This window comes from Cherax quadricarinatus, chromosome 11, assembly GCF_038502225.1.
Source record: "Cherax quadricarinatus isolate ZL_2023a chromosome 11, ASM3850222v1, whole genome shotgun sequence".
Lineage (NCBI taxonomy): Eukaryota > Metazoa > Arthropoda > Malacostraca > Decapoda > Parastacidae > Cherax > Cherax quadricarinatus.
This window is the reverse complement of record NC_091302.1, coordinates 802,228-822,424: the sequence shown is the minus strand read 5'-3', so window position 1 is coordinate 822,424 and position 20,197 is coordinate 802,228. Positions and strand designations below refer to the sequence as shown.

At 39.7% G+C, this 20,197-nt stretch overlaps 1 protein-coding gene across 2 annotated transcripts in view; it reads left to right on the top strand.

Annotated features, from left to right (window-relative positions):
• The first annotated feature begins 422 nt into the window (after positions 1-422).
• Positions 423-20,197, top strand: part of LOC138852542 (lysosomal Pro-X carboxypeptidase) — a 31,744-nt gene continuing 11,969 nt past the window's right edge. Inside the window, exons 1-7 of one of the 2 annotated variants that reach the window (XM_070083872.1) lie at positions 423-578; positions 3,062-3,202; positions 5,679-5,780; positions 9,389-9,570; positions 10,238-10,395; positions 16,865-17,037; positions 17,528-17,692. In XM_070083872.1, the coding sequence (XP_069939973.1) occupies positions 480-578; positions 3,062-3,202; positions 5,679-5,780; positions 9,389-9,570; positions 10,238-10,395; positions 16,865-17,037; positions 17,528-17,692 (1,020 nt within the window). In that variant the 5' untranslated portion in view covers positions 423-479. The remainder of the gene's footprint in view (positions 579-3,061; positions 3,203-5,678; positions 5,781-9,388; positions 9,571-10,237; positions 10,396-16,864; positions 17,038-17,527; positions 17,693-20,197) is intronic. The other variant, XM_070083873.1, reaches the window with a different exon arrangement.

Sequence of the window (20,197 nt, the reverse complement as noted above, 5' to 3'; positions counted from 1 at the left end):
ATACTGTAATAATAATAATAATAATAATAATAATAATAATAATAATAATAATAATAATAATAATAATAATAATAATAATAATAATAATAATAATACTGTAATAATAATAATAATAATAATACTGTAATAATAATAATAATAATAATAATAATAATAATAATAATAATAATAATAATAATACTGTAATAATAATAATAATAATAATAATACTGTAATAATAATAATAATAATAATAATAATAATAATAATAATAATAATAATAATAATACTGTAATAATAATAATAATAATAATACTGTAATAATAATAATAATAATAACAACAACAACAACAACAATGAACATGAAAAAAGGTGTATGAACGCAGTGATGCTTGGCGATGGTATATCTAAGGTAAGATAAGAGGAGATAAGATATATAGCAGCAGCAGCAGCAAGAAGAAACATTAGTGTAGAGTGCGAGTACATCTAGTCTGCTCAACATGGAGGTCACTAGGCTGCTCCACATAACTCTACTTATCACTCTTCTACTCTACTTTTGTCAAGCTTACAACTATGAAACATATTTCTACAAGCAGAAGGCAAGTTCCACTCAACTGTTGAACTGGAAAAAGTTAATTTTTCTGTACATATAGAGTAGCCACTTGTGTGGTGCCCCAGTTACATACTTCAGAATCTGGTAATTATTCAAATTACCAACAACTAAAGTTAAGAACATATGGGAAAAATAATGATGTTGATGTGGATGATTGTGGTTCTTGTGTTGATGTGGATGATTGTGGTTCTTGTGTTGATGTGGATGATTGTGGTTCTTGTGTTGATGTGGATGATTGTGGTTCTTGTGTTGATGTGGATGGTTGTGGTTCTTGTGTTGATGTGGATGATTGTGGTTCTTGTGTTGATGTGGATGATTGTGGTTCTTGTGTTGATGTGGATGGTTGTGGTTCTTGTGTTGATGTGGATGGTTGTGGTTCTTGTGTTGATGTGGATGGTTGTGGTTCTTGTGTTGATGTGGATGATTGTGGTTCTTGTGTTGATGTGGATGATTGTGGTTCTTGTGTTGATGTGGATGATTGTGGTTCTTGTGTTGATGTGGAAGGTTTTGGTTCTTGTGTTGATGTGGAAGGTTGTGGTTCTTGTGTTGATGTGGAAGGTTTTGGTTCTTGTGTTGATGTGGAAGGTTGTGGTTCTTGTGTTGATGTGGATGATTGTGGTTCTTGTGTTGATGTGGAAGGTTGTGGTTCTTGTGTTGATGTGGAAGGTTTTGGTTCTTGTGTTGATGTGGAAGGTTGTGGTTCTTGTGTTGATGTGGAAGGTTGTGGTTCTTGTGTTGATGTGGATGATTGTGGTTCTTGTGTTGATGTGGATGGTTGTGGTTTTTGTGTTGATGTGGAAGGGTGTGGTTCTTGTTTTGATGTGGATGATTGTGGTTCTTGTGTTGATGTGGAGGGTTGTGGTTCTTGTGTTGATGTGGATGATTGTGATTCTTGTGTTGATATGGATGATTGTGGTTCTTGTGTTGATGTGGATGATTGTGGTTCTTGTGTTGATATGGATGATTGTGGTTCTTGTGTTGATGTGGATGATTGTGGTTCTTGTGTTGATGTGGATGATTGTGGTTCTTGTGTTGATGTGGATGATTGTGGTTCTTGTGTTGATGTGGATGATTGTGGTTCTTGTGTTGATGTGGATGATTGTGGTTCTTGAGTTGATCTGGAGTTTACCTGGAGAGAATTCCGGGGGTCAACGCCCCCGCGGCCCGGTCTGTGACCAGGCCTCCTGATGGATCAGAGCCTGATCAACCAGGCTGTTGCTGCTGGCTGCACGCAAACCAACGTACGATCCACAGCCCGGCTGACCAGAAACCGACTTTAGGTGCTTGTCCAGTGCCAGCTTGAAGACTGCCAGGGGTCTGTTGGTAATCCCCCTTATGTGTGCTGGGAGGCAGTTGAACAGTCTCGGGCCCCTGACACTTATTGTATGGTCTCTTAACGTGCTAGTGACACCCCTGCTTTTCATTGGGGGGATGGTGCATCGTCTGCCAAGTCTTTTGCTTTCGTTGTGAGTGATTTTCGTGTGCAAGTTCGGTACTAGTCCCTCTAGGATTTTCCAGGTGTATATAATCATGTACCTCTCCCTCCTGCATTCCATGGAATACAGGTTCAGGAACCTCAAGCGCTCCCAGTAATTGAGGTGTTTTATCTCCGTTATGCGCGCCGTGAAAGTTCTCTGTACATTTTCTAGGTCGGCAATTTCACCTGCCTTGCAAGGTGCTGTTAGTGTGCAGCAATATTCCAGCCTAGATAGAACAAGTGACCTGAAGAGTGTCATCATGGGCTTGGCCTCCCTAGTTTTGAAGGTTCTCATTATCCATCCTGTCATTTTTCTAGCAGATGCGATTGATACAATGTTATGGTCCTTGAAGGTGAGATCCTCCGACATGATCACTCCCAGGTCTTTGACGTTGGTGTTTCGCTCTATTTTGTGGCCAGAATTTGTTTTGTACTCTGATGAAGATTTAATTTCCTCGTGTTTACCATATCTGAGTAATTGAAATTTCTCATCGTTGAACTTCATATTGTTTTCTGCAGCCCACTGAAAGATTCGGTTGATGTCCGCCTGGAGCCTTGCAGTGTCTGCAATGGAGGACACTGTCATGCAGATTCGGGTGTCATCTGCAAAGGAAGACACGGTGCTGTGGCTGACATCCTTGTCTATGTCGGTGTAGTGGTGATTGTGTTACTCCGTCGAGCCAGTGACTGTATCATCGATGTCGTACTGGCAGCAACATCACAATTTTTACATGATAACAGAATAAGTCAATAAGTAGAGGAAAAAAACAATATGTTACGACCTTTATTTCTGCTACAACGTTTCGTCTAAGGCTGGACATTATCAAGCACATTATCAAAGTGTTGAATGATGAAATTTTTTTCTTTCTTTATGTGGTTTTCTTTCTTTTTGGGTCGCCCTGCCTTGGTGAGAAACGGCCGACGTGTTAAAAAAATCTCAAGTGTCGTTTTAACACTGCATTATTTCTTTTTATATCTTTTATCTTGAGCAGGTTGATCACTTCAGCTTCGCTGATCCCGACACCTTCAACCTGCGTTACCTGATCAATGATGACTTCTGGGATGGCAATGGTGGACCCATTTTCTTCTACGCAGGAAATGAAGGAGACATTACTTTATTTGCTGACAATACTGTGAGTTACCAAAAGAGCTTCATACAGAAATTGTACAACAAATAAACTAATATATGTGTGAGAATATATATATATATATATATATATATATATATATATATATATATATATATATATATATATATATATATATATATATATATATATATATATATATATATATACACACACATACATACATACATATCAATAACAACACTGCAACTAGCCGGAGGATCGAACCCATGTTGTTTTAGCCTGCCTCATGGTGTGCAAAAATGCACGATGCTCTAACCCACTGGACCATCCAATCCTGGAGTATACCTGGAGAGAGTTCCAGGGATCAACGCCCTCGCGGCCTGGTCTATGACCAGGCCTCATGGTTGACCAGGGCCTGATCAACTATGTTGTTACTGCTAGCCACACGCAGTCCAACGTAAGACCCACAACCCGGCTAGTCAGGAACTGACTTTAGGTGCCTGTCCAGTGCCTGCTTGAAGACAGCCAGGGGTCTATTGGTAATCTCCCCTTATGTATGCTGGAAGGCAGTTGAGATCCTGAACCCAGCAGAGCATGATCCGAGAACATATGATGGTGTGGGTGCCTCAGAGCTAATTTCATTCTACTCACGGGTTCGATCACCCGGTTAGTCGCAGTGTTGTTATTGATTAAATACCACTCGTTCGTGGTTACAATACTATATGTACTGCTTATGGAGGCTAGTACACCAAACGGGGAGTAGAATGAAATTAGCTCTGAGGTATCCACACCATCGTAAGTCCTTAGATCATGGTACAACACCTAGCTCTGCTGGGTGCATGATCGTTGCAGGACTGGATGGTCCAATGGGTTAGAGCATCATGAATTTTCGCTCACCATGAGGCGGGCTAAAACAACACGGGTTCGATCCCCCGGCTAGCTGCAGTCTTGTTATTGATTAAATATAACATGTTCGTGGTTACAATAATATATATATATATATATATATATATATATATATATATATATATATATATATATATATATATATATATATATATATATATATAATGTGCAAGACAAGCCGTGGGGTAAGGGGATGGAAATCTTTAGCTAAAGCACTTTCACACTTCTCAGTGCATCATCAGGAGCTATGCAAAGTTGTATGGTAACAACTGAAGTAGTGAGGGGAAGTTTTCTCAGAGTAGTGCAGTGCGGGTTTGTCACCTGCCGCAGCCTCTCTCGGCTTGTGGCTTGTCTTGCATTGTTAAGACTGCCTATCTGTGACTGTTTGTATATATATAATTATGTATATATATATATATATATATATATATATATATATATATATAAATGTCGTGCCGAATAGGGAAAACTTGCAATTTTGGCTTAAATAGCAATGTTTTTCTTGCCGAATAAGGCAAACAAAAATTTGTGAATGCAATAATTTCGCAAAAATCATTCTGAACCTAACGAAAAAATATATTTCATTGTGTTTGTTTATTATTAAAAACTTATCCAAAATATATTTAGTTGGATTAGGCTAAATTAAATTGAGCTTGTTATAATAATGTTAGGTAAGTTTTATAAGGTTCTTTTGGTATAAAATTATAAATTTTTACATTAACTTAAATGAAAAAATTACATCTTTAAACGTATAAGAGAAAAGTTTAGAAAAGACTTAATTTTAAATGAGTTCTTCCTAACTTGGAACAAGGTACGCAGTGCTTTACCATCCGCACCACATTGGTCCATTACCTTGGGGCCCAGCTCACACACACACACACACACACACACACACACACACACACACACACACACACACACACACACACACACACACACACACACATACATACATACATATATATATATATATATATATATATATATATATATATATATATATATATATATATATATATATATATATATATATATATATATATATATATATATATATATATATATATATATATTATATATATATTTGTTAATGTTGCAGTTTAAAAACTGTAGTGTAAAGCACCCTTCTGGCAAGACAGTGATGGAGTGAATGATGGTGAAAGTTTTTCTTTTTCGGGCCACCCTGCCTTGGTGGGAATCAGTCAGTGTGATAATAATAAAAATAAATAATTATATATATATATATATATATATATATATATATATATATATATATATATATATATATATATATATATATATATATATATATATATATATATATATATATATATATATATATATATATATATATATATATATATATATATATATATATATATATATATATACATAATGACCATGAAAACAATGATGACTTTCATAAATGTACATATGAACGATTTTCTTTACACCTAGTGCCAAAATATCCTTTCCTTCCCTTAAAGAACTGAAGCCACCCTCCTTTCCCTTGGATCAAACCTGATAATCTCCCATTCTCCATGTACTATATGACCCCTGACGGATTTAGTACTTCCCCATGAGAGTATTTGTAAATCATTCTCCCGTACAGGGCTTCATGTGGGACATTGCTCCAGAATTTAATGCTCTAGTGATATTCGCTGAGCACAGGTACTACGGTGTCTCCCTGCCATATGGGAACGATTCCTTCACTGTAAGTACACTGTTGTATATTGTTCCTTCACTGTAAGTACACTGTTGTATATTGTTCCTTCACTGTAAGTACACTGTTGTATATTGTTCCTTCACTGTAAGTACACTGTTGTATATTGTTCCTTCACTGTAAGAACACTGTTGTATATTGTTCCTTCACTGTAAGTACACTGTTGTATATTGTTCCTTCACTGTAAGTACACTGTTGTATATTGTTCCTTCACTGTAAGTACACTGTTGTATATTGTTCCTTCACTGTAAGTACACTGTTGTATATTGTTCCTTCACTGTAAGTACACTGTTGTATATTGTTCCTTCACTGTAAGTACACTGTTGTATATTGTTCCTTCACTATAAGTACCATAACTATTATTTAAAAAACTTGATTGTTGTTATATACATAAGTACGATAAGGCACCTAAATTACTGGGAACGGTTGAAGGTCCTTGATCTGTATTCCCTGGGACGCAGACGAGAGATACATGATTATATACACTTGGAAGGTGCTGGAGGGATTGGTGCCAAACCTGCACACGAAAATCACTCACTATGAAAGCAAAAGACTCGGCAGGAGCTGCAACATTCCCCCGATGAAAAGCGGGGGCGCCACGAGTACACTGAGAGAGAACACAATAAGTTTCAGTGGCCCAAGACTGTTCAACTGCCTCCCAGCATACATAAGGGGGATTACCAATAGACCTCTGGCTGTCTTCAAGAAGGCACTAGACAGGCACCTAAAGTCAGTACCTGTCCAACCGGGCTGTGGTTCGTATGTCAGCTTGCGTGCGACCAGCAGTAACAGCCTGGTTGATCAGACCCTGATCCACCATGAGGCCTGGTCTCAGACCGGGCCGCGTGCGCGTTGACCCAGAAAACCCTCTCCAGGTAAACCCCAGGTAACACTAGGATACTTGACCCTTCACCTCCAGACAGTGCACTTAACACTACTTAAATTCTACTTAATTGCCACTTCATAACTCGAGGTAATCATATTATAGATAAAATAATATAGAAATATATGAGGATGAAATAATTAGCCTAATTATGAAAGTATGAAGGAAAATGTAGTACTGCTGTGCAATACCAGTTATATTGTTAAAGAATCTCACGTTCAAAGATTACAACAATGTTTCTACCACATATGCCAGGAACCTTCAGAACTAGGGATGCCCAGCCAATGATGATTCTCTTCAAATTCTTGTTCACTCTAGGTTAGAATACTGCTGTACACTAACTGCCACTTTGAAAGTGGCACGGAAAATTGCAGACCTAGAGAATATACAGAGTACTTTCACTGTACATATAAGTACAATAAAGCACCTAAATTACTCTGAATGGTTGAAGTCCCTTGATTTGCACTCTTGGAATGCAGGCAAAAGATACATCATAATATACATTTCGAAAATCCTAGAGAGACTAGTCCCAAGTCTGCACACGAAAATTACTCCCTACGAAAGTAAAAGACTCGGCAGGCGGTGCAACATCCCCCCAGTGAAAAACAGGGCGCCTTGAGTTCGCTAAGAGACAACACAGTAAGTGCTAGGGGCCCAAGACTATTCAACTGCCTCCCAGCATACATAAGGGGAATTACCAATAGACCTCTGACTGTCTTCAAGACCTTTGGATGTCTTCAAGACCCCTGGTTGTCTTCAAGAGGTAGGTGGACAGACACCTAAAGTCAGTACCTGACCAGCCGGGCTGTGGTTCGTACGCTGGTTTGCGTGGTTGATCAGGCCGTGATCCACCACGAGGCCTGGTCATGGACCGGGCCGTGGGGGCGTTGACCTCCGGAATACCCTCCAGGTAAAGTAGGTTATTTGTGATGGGGTGGGGTGGGGGGGGAGGTCAAACCTGCTTCTCATTCTCCAGGAGTTGTATGACCCATATGAATTTAGCTCCACGCGAGTATAACAATAACCAACAACAGCAAACAGCAACAACAAGTATCAATGACAACAGCCACTAACACTAAACACAACAACTAACACCAACAATAATCTCTATAAGTGTCTGGTACATATACTTCAAGTATATGTCGTTGTTGTGGTAGAGAGATACGACCGCAGATAAGAGGTTCACCGGAGGGTGTATACTGCCCTCGCGAGCGAAAATACCTTGTGTACCTTTTGTCACTAGTAACTAAAGCACACTTTAAAGAGGAAAGACCTTACCTTTACGACGTTTCTCCCACAGTGGGCGAAACGTCGTACAAGAAATGTTTTCCCTGCTTAAATTCTCACTGACAACTTATAATGTTCCAATTTTATTCCACGGGAAATTTCATGGTTTTCTTCAATTATTTTTTTCTGTTTCCTGTTGTACCGAAGAGTGAGGGATTATGGGAATGCCTGGAGGATTGTTTCGGAGGTCAACGCCCTCTTTAACGTACTTGTGGCGCTTCTGCTTTTCATTGGGGGGATGTTGCATCTCCTGCCCAGTCTTTTGCTTTGATGGGGAGTGAATTTCGTATGCAGATTTGGGACTATGTAGAGAGAGAGAGAGTATACACAAGAAGCTTCTACTTGAACGTTTCGCTCAGACTGTATCCTCAGCTGAACGTAGCCCCTATGAACCTTTCTTCCGCATTTTGTATTTTCAATCAGTTCAAAAAAATACGACCCTGACAGCCCTGACATTTATCTTACATGATATTTCCACTTTTTTAGACTGCCTTACTCTCCCTCTTGTAACCAAGCCTAAGCCTGGCCACCACAACTGGCAGTTTGGGAGACACAGATGATGATCAAACTAAATGCAAATTATGCGATGGTCACTGTCTTGAACACTATGTGCTTAATTGTCCACTTATTGAGGAATACAGAAATAGTATAATAACCTATGTGACACGTCAAGATATCTTATTAATGAAAATAAGATACCAGATATACTAAGCAAATTTCCTAAATTTGCTTGTAACAGATAAGTGAACTGTATATATGTAGATATAAACCCATATGTACACCTATTAACCCTCTTAGGGCCTAGTTCCTAGGCCTTTTGTGTATCCATATGTTCTTGCGCTACCGTCCACAGGATGGATATGACCTGCACAATAAACTAGCAACTTCGGTGGCAAAATATAATCTTACTCTCCCTCTCGAAACGCTTCCTTAATAAATATCTTAATACTTCTATTATCTTGAAAATAGTTACTGTAATCGTAAAATCACAGCACATATACACTGAGAAATGTATTTATCTCAGTGTATGTTTCTCAGTATGTCTCTAAGTGTATATATGCTGACAGTCTATGTTAATCCATACTTTAGGTATTAAGTATTTTTCTCTGGTGGTGAAAATGTTAAGTGAAATCTTAATGACGTTTTGGGGATTACATGCAAAATAACCACAGGGAAAGCTGAACGAATCTGCCTGGACTTCCTACTCTTTTCTGCAACGCTGCAGATATCTTGACTGCAACACGAAAGGCCTAGAGCTATCTTTCAGCTCACCCTGTGGTTATTTTGCATCTTTTATCGCTCGTTCGCGATTATTGATACGTTACTATGTATGATAATTGTACCTATGTGTACCTGTACCTAAATTAAATTAACTTAACCTAACCTAACCTAACCTGCATAAATGAACTTAAGCTAACCTAACCCGCAGAAACTCAAGTACACAGGTTACCTAACATCGGAACAAGCCTTGGCAGACTACGTAGAGCTAATCACCTATCTGAAGAGTGCCATTGATGGGGCAAAGAACAGCACCGTTGTAGCATTTGGAGGTTCATACGGTGGGATGCTGGCAGCATGGTTCAGAATGAAGTACCCGCATGTGGTACAAGGGTGAGTGATACCTCTGAGAGCTCTAGTAGATATTCGTGATGGCTTATTCCTTTCAAGGATGTGCCTTGATGCTTGTCAAGGCTGTGCCTTGATGCTTGTCAAGGGCTCTTGATTCCAAATGGAAAAAAGTCACTTTGACTATTTTTGGCATATCTTAAGTAATTTACACTATGTATGATAATTGTACTCATGTGTACCTGTACCTAAATAAATAAACTTATTATAAAACGCGGAAATTACCTTTTCAAGGCAAATCACCGAATTTCATTACATTACATTCCCAAACGTTGTATATAGTAATAATAATAATAATAATTCACCTGGTTCTGTTGGATATATAATATTTACAGTACAAAAGCAGCACTAACATCTATAACAATGTGCAAACATCCACAGGGAGAGTTGAATGATAGTTATTTATAGTCATAAGCCTTTCCTGCTGCAATTAACACATCATTAGGAACTTGCAATGTTGCAGAAATGAGTAGGACGTCCAGACAGATGTCTTCAAGGGAACACCTTAAGGTATTCCCTTGAACACCGTAATTTGTCTGACTTTCTTGGGTTATCCTAGGTAATCTACACATGCTACTATGTATGACAATTTATGTAACTATTTGTGTATGTACCTGACTACATATACTGACTTATGTTATTACCTCCACAGAGCCATAGCTTCCTCAGCGCCTATACTACAGTTCACTGACATTACTCCCTGTGAAGATTTTGGCAAACTTGTGACAGCAGATTTTTCGAAAGAATCTCCGGAATGTGCCAATGTGATTCGCAACTCTTGGGCAGCCATTGACTCGGTTACCCGTAATGGTGAGACATATACATATATCATAGTTACCCGTAATGGTGAAACATATATCATAGTTACCCATAATAGTAAAAGATATATCATAGTTACCCGTAATGGCGAGACATACATCATAGTTACCCGTAATGGCGAGACATATATCATAGTTACCCGTAATGGTGAAACATATATCATAGTTACCCATAATAGTAAAAGATATATCATAGTTACCCGTAATGGCGAGACATACATCATAGTTACCCGTAATGGCGAGACATATATCATAGTTACCCGTAATGGTGAAACATATATCATAGTTACCCGTAATGGTGAGACATATATCAGTTACCCATAATGGTGAGATATATATTATAGTTACCCGTAATGGGTATAGCCCCAGACATAGCCCCATTCCACAAAGGGGGCAGTAAAGCAATAGCAAAGAACTCCAGACCGATAGCACTAACATCTCATATCATAAAAATCTTTGAAAGGGCTGAACTGGAATGACCTGACTAGGGGTCAGGTAGGTGGTGATGGTTGCCGATATGATGCTTTCCAGGGCATAGTTCTAGCTGCTCAGTCAAATTATGTTCCAAATAGGGAAATCAGATCAAACAAAAATGATCCTAAATGGATGAACAATAGATTAAAATACAGTGGACCCCCGCTTAACGAACACCTCCAAATGCGACCAATTATGTAAGTGTATTTATGTAAGTGCGTTTGTACATGTATGTTTGGGGGTCTGAAATGACTAATCTACTTCACAATATTTCTTATGGGAAAAAATTCGGTCAGTACTGGCACCTGAACATACTACTGGAATGAAAAAAGTTCGTTAACCGGGGGTCCACTGTATCTGATTGGTCAAAAGAGAGGCATATATAGGCAAATCAAAAGAGGAGAGGGGCAATTAAGAAATCGATATATTCAGTTAAAGAGAGAAATAAAAAAGGGAATTAGAAAAGCAAAAAGAGATTATGAGGTTAAAGTTGCAAGAGAATCGAAGACTAACCCAAAAGGATTCTTTCAGGTATACAGAAGTAAGATCAGGGACAAGATAGGCCCACTCAAAAGTTCCTCGGGTCAGCTCACTGACAGTGATAAGGAAATGTGTAGAATTTTTAACACATACTTCCTCTCAGTTTTTACACAGGAGGATACCAGTGATATTCCAGTAATGATAAATTATGTAGAACAGGACGATAATAAACTGTGCACTATTAGGGTCACAAGTGACATGGTCCTTAGGCAAATAGATAAATTAAAACCTAACAAATCCCCAGGCCCTGATGAACTGTATGCAAGGGTTCTAAAGGAATGTAAAGAGGAGCTTAGCACACCTTTGGCTAATCTTTTCAACATATCACTACAAACTGGCATGGTGCCAGATAAGTGGAAAATGGCAAATGTGATACCTATTTTCAAAACAGGTGACAGGTCCTTAGCTTCGAACTATAGACCAATAAGCCTAACCTCCATAGTGGGAAAATTTATGGAATCAATAATTGCCGAGGCAGTTCGTAGCCACCTTGAAAAGCATAAATTAATCAACGAATCTCAGCATGGTTTTACAAAGGGACGTTCCTGCCTTACGAATTTATTAACTTTTTTCACTAAGGTATTTGAGGAGGTAGATCATGGTAACGAATATGATATTGTGTATATGGACTTCAGTAAGGCTTTTGACAGGGTCCCACATCAGAGACTATTGAGGAAAATTAAAGCACATGGAATAGGAGGAGAAATTTTTTCCTGGATAGAGGCATGGTTGACAAATAGGCAGCAGAGAGTTTGCATAAATGGGGAGAAATCAGAGTGGGGAAGCGTCACGAGCGGTGTTCCACAGGGGTCAGTGTTGGGCCCCCTGCTGTTCACAATCTACATAAACGACATAGATGAGGGCATAAAGAGCGACATCGGCAAGTTTGCCGATGACACCAAAATAGGCCGTCGAATTCATTCTGACGAGGACATTCGAGCACTCCAGGAAGATTTGAATAGACTGATGCAGTGGTCGGAGAAGTGGCAGATGCAGTTTAATATAGACAAATGCAAAGTTCTAAATGTTGGACAGGACAATAACCATGCCACATATAAACTAAATAATGTAGATCTTAATATTACGGATTGCGAAAAAGATTTAGGAGTTCTGGTTAGCAGTAATCTGAAACCAAGACAACAGTGCATAAGTGTTCGCAATAAAGCTAATAGAATCCTTGGCTTCATATCAAGAAGCATAAATAATAGGAGTCCTCAGGTTGTTCTTCAACTCTATACATCCTTGGTTAGGCCTCATTTAGATTATGCTGCACAGTTTTGGTCACCGTATTACAGAATGGATATAAATTCTCTGGAAAATGTACAAAGGAGGATGACAAAGATGATCCCATGTATCAGAAACCTTCCCTATGAGGATAGACTAAGGGCCCTGAAACTGCACTCTCTAGAAAGACGTAGAATTAGGGGGGATATGATTGAGGTTTATAAGTGGAAGACAGGAATAAATAAAGGGGATGTAAATAGTGTGCTGATAATATCTAGCCTAGACAGGACTCGCAGCAATGGTTTTAAGTTGGAAAAATTCAGATTCAGGAGGGATATAGGAAAGTACTGGTTTGGTAATAGAGTTGTGGATGAGTGGAACAAACTCCCAAGTACCGTTATAGAGGCCAGAACGTTGTGTAGCTTTAAAAATAGGTTGGATAAATACATGAGTAGATGTGGGTGGGTGTGAGTTAGACCTGATAGCTTGTGCTAACGGGTCGGTTGCCGTGTTCCTCCCTTGAGTCAATGTGACCTGACCTGACTAGGTTGGGTGCATTGGCTTAAGCCGGTAGGGACTTGGACCTGCCTCGCATGGGCCAGTAGGCCTTCTGCAGTGTTCCTTCGTTCTTATGTTCTTATGTTCTTATGTTCTTATGTTCTTAAGAAGCAAGATCACCACCCATCTAGATACTCATCAGTTACACAACCCAGAGCAACATGGGTTTAGAGCAGGTCGCACCTGTCTGTCTCAGCTACTGGATCACTACGACAAGGTCCTAGATGCACTAGAAGACAAAAAGAATGCAGATGTAATATATACAGACTTTACAAAAGCCTTCGACAAGTGTGACCATGGCGTAATAGAGCACAAAATGCGTGCTAAAGGAATAACAGGAAAAGTTGGTAGATTGATCTATAATTTCCTCACTAACAGAACACAAAGAGTAGTAGTCAACAGAGTAAAGTCTGCAGCGGCTACGGTGAAAAGCTCTGTTCCACAAGGCACAGTACTCAATCCCATCTTGTTTCTCATCCTCATATCTGACATAGACAAGGATGTCAGCCACAGCACCGTGTCTTCCTTTGCAGATGACACCCGAATCTGCATGACAGTGTCTTCCAATGCAGACATTGCAAGGCTCCAGGCGGACATCAACCAAATCTTTCAGTGGGCTGCAGAAAACAATAAGAAGTTTAACGATGAGAAATTTCAATTGCTCCGATATGGTAAACATGAGAAAATTAAAACTTCATCAGAGTACAAAACAAATTCCGGCCACAAAATAGAGAGAAAAACCAACGTCAAAGACCTGGGAGTGATCATGTCGGAGGATCCCACCTTAAAGGACCATAACATTGTATCAATCGCAGCTGCTAGAAAAATGACAGGATGGATAATGAGAACCTTCAAAACCAGGGATGCCAAGCCCATGATGACACTCTTCAGGTCGCTTGTTCTATCTAGGCTGGAATATTGCTGCACACTAACAGCACCTTTCAAGGCAGGTGAAATTGCTGACCTAGAAAATGTACAGAGAACCTTCACGGCATGCATAACAGAAATAAAAACCTCAATTACTGGGAGCGCTTGAAGTTCCTGAACCTGTACTCCCTGAAACGCAGGCGGGAGAGATGCATGATTATATACACCTGGAAAATCCTAGAGGGACTAGTACCGAACTTGTACACGAAAATCACTCACAACGAAGGCAAAAGACTCGGCAGACGATGCAATATCCCCCCAATGAAAAGCAGGGGTGTCACTAGCACGTTAAGAGACAATATAATAAGTGTCAGGGGCCCGAGACTGTTCAACTGCCTAACAGCATACATAAGGGGGATTGCCAAAAGACCCCTGGCTGTCTTCAAGCAGGCACTGGACAAGCACCTGAAGTCGGTACCTGACCAGCCGGGCTGTGGCTCGTACGTTGGATTGCGTGCAGCCTGGTTGATCAGGCTCTGATCCACCAGAAGGCCTGGTCACAGACCGGGCCGCGGGGGCGTTGACCCCCGGAACTCTCTCCAGGTAAACTCCAGGTAATGGTGAGACATATAGTTACCCGTAATGGTGAGATATATCATATATACGTTAAGAGTGATGATATAAGACAATCATCTCGCATGAGAGGTGAAGAGTTGAGCTCACAACACTGGCTGGAACAACACAACACACCTGGGTTAATACTTAAAGTCATCTTCAGGAGTCGCAATACTATACAATAAGTGTCACATTAGATAATGTAGCAGCAAGTCGCTGCCTATACCGTTAGCGAAATCTAAATTAATACTTCCATGCAGATTTCTTTTAGTGAAAAAAAAAAATAACCACTTTAATGTAAACTTTTCGATCCTGGGACCTTGGTCACTCCCAGGTCCCAGGACCGACACGTTATAATAATAATCATCATTAGATCTAACAGACCATTGTCCCTGCCTGTCCCAGCTACTGGACCAGTATGACAAGGTCCTGGATGCTATAGAGCAGTGGTTCCCAAACTTTTTCAGCTTGTTACCCAATTTAACATGCCACATAAAGCATGTTACCCCTCTCACAAAATGTTGTTATTATTGATATATATGGCTAAATTAAAACACTTGAGATATTTTCTTTTATTTATTGCATTTGAACATTGTGCATCTCTAATGACTATTACCAAAGATGTCAAGAACATCAGTGGGATGGATGGAGTTGCATACTTGAAGCTAGTTTAGGAATTCTTGGCTTCATACCAGCTTATGTCTACCTCGGCTGATGCTCACAGATAAACTGACAGTGTGAAATAGAGGCAGCCTCAGGAAGTGAGTGACGCGTACTGGACAGGTCGATCTGGGCTACTGAGTGACTTTTGTCCTGAAGCATACTTGTCAAAATACTTTTGGGTTTCCACACACTTAGCTATATATTTCTTCTTTTCTAATACTGTATATTAGTTTTTGATGTTTATTGTTATTTGGTTTAACTTTATTACTTACTTATAATAGGTTTACTTTACAACTTTATATACTAAGACAAAGTTAACAATAATCCTCATACCGGGTACCGCATTGTTTTCTTGATTTTCAGAATTCATAACTTTTTTTCTGTCACCCCTCCATTACCCCCCAAAAATGGTTAAATTACCCCCAGGGGGTAATTTACCCCCAGTTTGGGAACCACTGCTATAGAGGATAAACAAAATGCAGATGTAGTATACACAGACTTCACAAAGTGCGACCATGGTGTAACAGCACACAAAATACGTGGCAAAGTAATAACAGGCAAACTTGGTAGATGGATCTATAACTTACCTGGAATATACCTGGAGAGGTTTTCGGGGGTCAACGCCCCCGTGGCTCGGTCTGAGGCCAGCCCTCCTAACAAATAGAACACACAATGTAATAGTAAACAGAGTAAAGTTTGAGGCAGCTACGGTGAGAAGCTCTGTTCCACAAGGCACAGTACTCGCTCCCATCCTGTTCCTCATCCTCATATCTGACATAGACAGAGATATAAGCAATAGCACCGTGTCTTCCTTTGCACTGACACTCGAACTGCTATGACAGTGACCTCCATCAAAGACACTGCAAGACTCCAAGTGGACATCAACTATATCTTTAAATGGGCAGCAGAAAACAATATGAAGTTCGATGAAGAGAAATTTCAACTACTTAGATATGGAAAACTTGAAGAAATTAAAACTTTATCAGAGTATAAAACAAATTCTAACCACACATTGGAGCTAAAAACTAATATGAAAGATCTGGGAGTAATAATGTCAGAGGATCTCACCTTCAAAGACCACAACAATGTATCTACCTCATCTGCTAGAAAAATGATAGGATGGATGATAAGAACCTTCAAAACTAGGGACGCAAAGCCCATGATAATTCTCTTCAAATCGCTTGTTCTCTCTAGGCTGAAATACTGCTGTACACTAACTGCCCCCTTCAAGGCAGGCGAAATGGCTGACCTGGAGAATATACAGAGAAATTTCATGGCACACATAAGTACGGTAAAGCATCTAGATTACTGGGAACTTGTATGTATCACAATATATGTTAAGTTAATGTACTATGTATCTTCTTGCAGCACTTGTATGTATCACAACATGTGTTAAGTTAGTGTAGTATGTATCTTCTTGCAGCACTTGTATCACAACATGTGTTAAGTTAGTGTAGTATGTATCTTCTTGCAGCACTTATATGTATCACACACCTACATATCCATGTGTTTGGTTACAGAGGCAGGTCTAGCCTGGCTAACACAAGCCTGGAGTCTATGTAAGCCGCTCAAGACTCCTCAAGACATCACTTCACTCAAAAATTATCTGGTAAATGTATGGACCAACTTAGCTATGGTCGACTACCCTTACCCAGCCAATTTTCTGGCTCCTCTTCCTGCTTACCCTATCAAGGTTAGTTAACCATTATTATTACAGGAGCGCCCCGCATATAACGCAGCTTAGCGTCTGGGCTACTGCTGTAAAGTGAAACATGTCTTTTTTTTGTTTTGTTTTTTAACTTTCAAATGCATATAAAAGTCTGGTAATGTTTACACTATCATATATTAAGTGAGCAATATAGCTAGGCCTAAAAAGTACATATACAGCACACGCATTACTTAAAATATTTTCATCCTTCGCTTACAGTGAATATATTTATTGCAGGAAGTCTGAATAAATGAATTATTATTATTATTATAATAAAAATAGAAGCGCTAAGCCACAAGGACTATACAGCGCTGTGAATAAGTGAAGAATGAGTATAACTGAAGACCGCTGCATCAGAGAAACGCTGTAAATAAAGGCTGCTATTATTATTATTATTATTATTATTATTATTATTATTATTATTATTATTATTATTATTATTATTATTATTATTATTATTAATGATCTTGGCTAGGTGGTGTGTTCTCATCTGACTGAAGCAAACAATGACCCTAAGCCTCTCTTGGAAGAAGTTTTTCAAGGTCTTACTGTCTATTTCAACTACACTGGAGATTCTAAGTGTCTGGATATTAACCAACAAGCTGATTCTCGCCTGGATGACTATGGATGGGATTTTCAGGTTAGTAAGTAAATACCTGTCGTACCTGTGTGTTAGTAAAGCTGAGGGTGGCATTATGGTCAGGATGAGTCGTTGGGGCAAGTTACCTTAATAATAATAATAATAATAATAATAATAATAATAATAATAATAATAATAATAATAATAATAATAATAATATCTTTATTTACTACAAGTACATTACAAGGTATACAGCCCAAGCTAACATTAATAACATACTATATAGAAAGCCGCTTGTTATGCTTAATATTTCGGGCAAATTAGGTCAGTTTTGTCCCAGGATGCGACCCACACCAGTCCACTAACATCCAGGTACCCATTTTACTGATGGGTGAACAGGGACAGCAGGTGTCTTGTAGAAACACGTCCCTAATGTTTCCCAGCCGTACCTGAGGAGATTCGAGCTCCAGACCTCAGTGTGTGAGCTGAGTGCGTTAGTGATCGAGCTACGGGACACCTTACATATGCTGCACCTGTTTACCTAGTAGTAAGTAGGTATACTTGGAAATTAGTGGATACTGTGGATGGCATCCTGGGCAAGAGAACCTAAGAACACCACTGAAAATAAACCATACTACATGCTTTTCTTGGGTTATCCTGGGTAACTAACTCTCTGGGTTAACATTCTTGGGTTACCCTGGGTAACTAACTCTCTGGGTTAACATTCTTGGGTTACCCTGGGTAACTAACTCTCTGGGTTAACATTCTTGGGTTACCCTGGGCAACTAACTCTCTGGGTTAACATTCTTGGGTTACCCTGGGTAACTAACTCTCTGGGTTAACATTCTTGGGTTACCCTGGGTAACTAACTCTCTGGGTTAACATTCTTGGGTTACCCTGGGCAACTAACTCTCTGGGTTAACATTCTTGGGTTACCCTGGGTAACTAACTCTCTGGGTTAACATTCTTGGGTTACCCTGGGTAACTAACTCTCTGGGTTAACATTCTTGGGTTGCCATGGGTAACTAACTCTCTGGGTTAACATTCTTGGGTTACCCTGGGTAACTAACTCTCTGGGTTAACATTCTTGGGTTACCATTCTTGGGTTACCCTGGGTAACTAACTCTCTGGGTTAACATTCTTGGGTTATCCTGGGTAACTAACTCTCTGGGTTAATATTCTTGGGTTACCCTGGTAACTAACTCTCTGGGTTAACATTCTTGGGTTACCCTGGGTAACTAACTCTCTGGGTTAACATTCTTGGGTTATCCTGGGTAACTAACTCTCTGATTTAACATTCTTGGATTATCCTGGGTAACTAACTCTCTGGGTTAACATTCTTGGGTTACCCTGGGTAACTAACTCTCTGGGTTAAAATTCTTGGGTTACCCTGGGTAACTAACTCTCTGGGTTAACCTTCTTGGGTTACCCTGGGTAACTAACTCTCTGGGTTAACATTCTTGGGCTACCCTGGGTAACTAACTCTCTGGGTTAACATTCTTGGGTTACCCTGGGTAACTAACTCTCTGGGTTAACATTCTTGGGTTACCATGGGTAACTAACTCTCTGGGTTAAGATTCTTGGGTTACCCTGGGAAACTAACTCTCTGAGTTAACATTCTTGGGTTATCCTGGGTAACTAACTCTCTGGGTTAACATTCTTGGGTTACCATACTTGGGTTACCCAGGGTAACTAACTCTCTGGGTTAACATTCTTGGGTTATCCTGGGTAACTAACTCTCTGGGTTAATATTCTTGGGTTACCCAGGGTAACTAACTCTCTGGGTTAACATTCTTGGGTTACCCTGGGTAACTAACTCTCTGGGTTAACATTCTTGGGTTACCCTTGGTAACTAACTCTCTGAGTTAACATTCTTGGGTTATCCTGGGTAACTAACTCTCTGAGTTAACATTCTTGGGTTACCATTCTTGAGTTACCCTGGGTAACTAACTCTCTGGGTTAACATTCTTGGGTTATCCTGGGTAACTAACTCTCTGGGTTAACATTCTTGGGTTACCCTGGGTAACTAACTCTCTGGCTTAACATTCTTGGGTTACCCTTGGTAACTAACTCTCTGGGTTAACATTCTTGGGTTACCCTGGGTAACTAACTCTCTGGGTTAACATTCTTGGGTTACCCTGGGTAACTAACTCTCTGGGTTAACATTCTTGGGTTACCCTGGGTTACAAACTCTCTGAGTTAACATTCTTGGGTTATCCTGGGTAACTAACTCTCTGGGTTAATATTCTTGGGTTACCAGATCGACTCTCAGTCCAGTACACAGGAGAATGGCTGGGTCTCCTACGTACCAGTACTACAGGTCGACTCCCAGTCCAGTACACAGGAGAATGGCTGGGTCTGCTACATACGAGTACCACAATGCGACTCTGAGTTCAGTACACAGAATGGCTGGGTCTGCTACGTACCAGTACTACAGATCGACTCCCAGTTCAGTACACAGAAGAATGGCTGGGTCTGCTACGTACCAGTACCACATGTCGACTCTCAGCCCAGTACACAGAAGAATGGCTGGGTCTGCTACATACCAGTACCACAGATCGACTC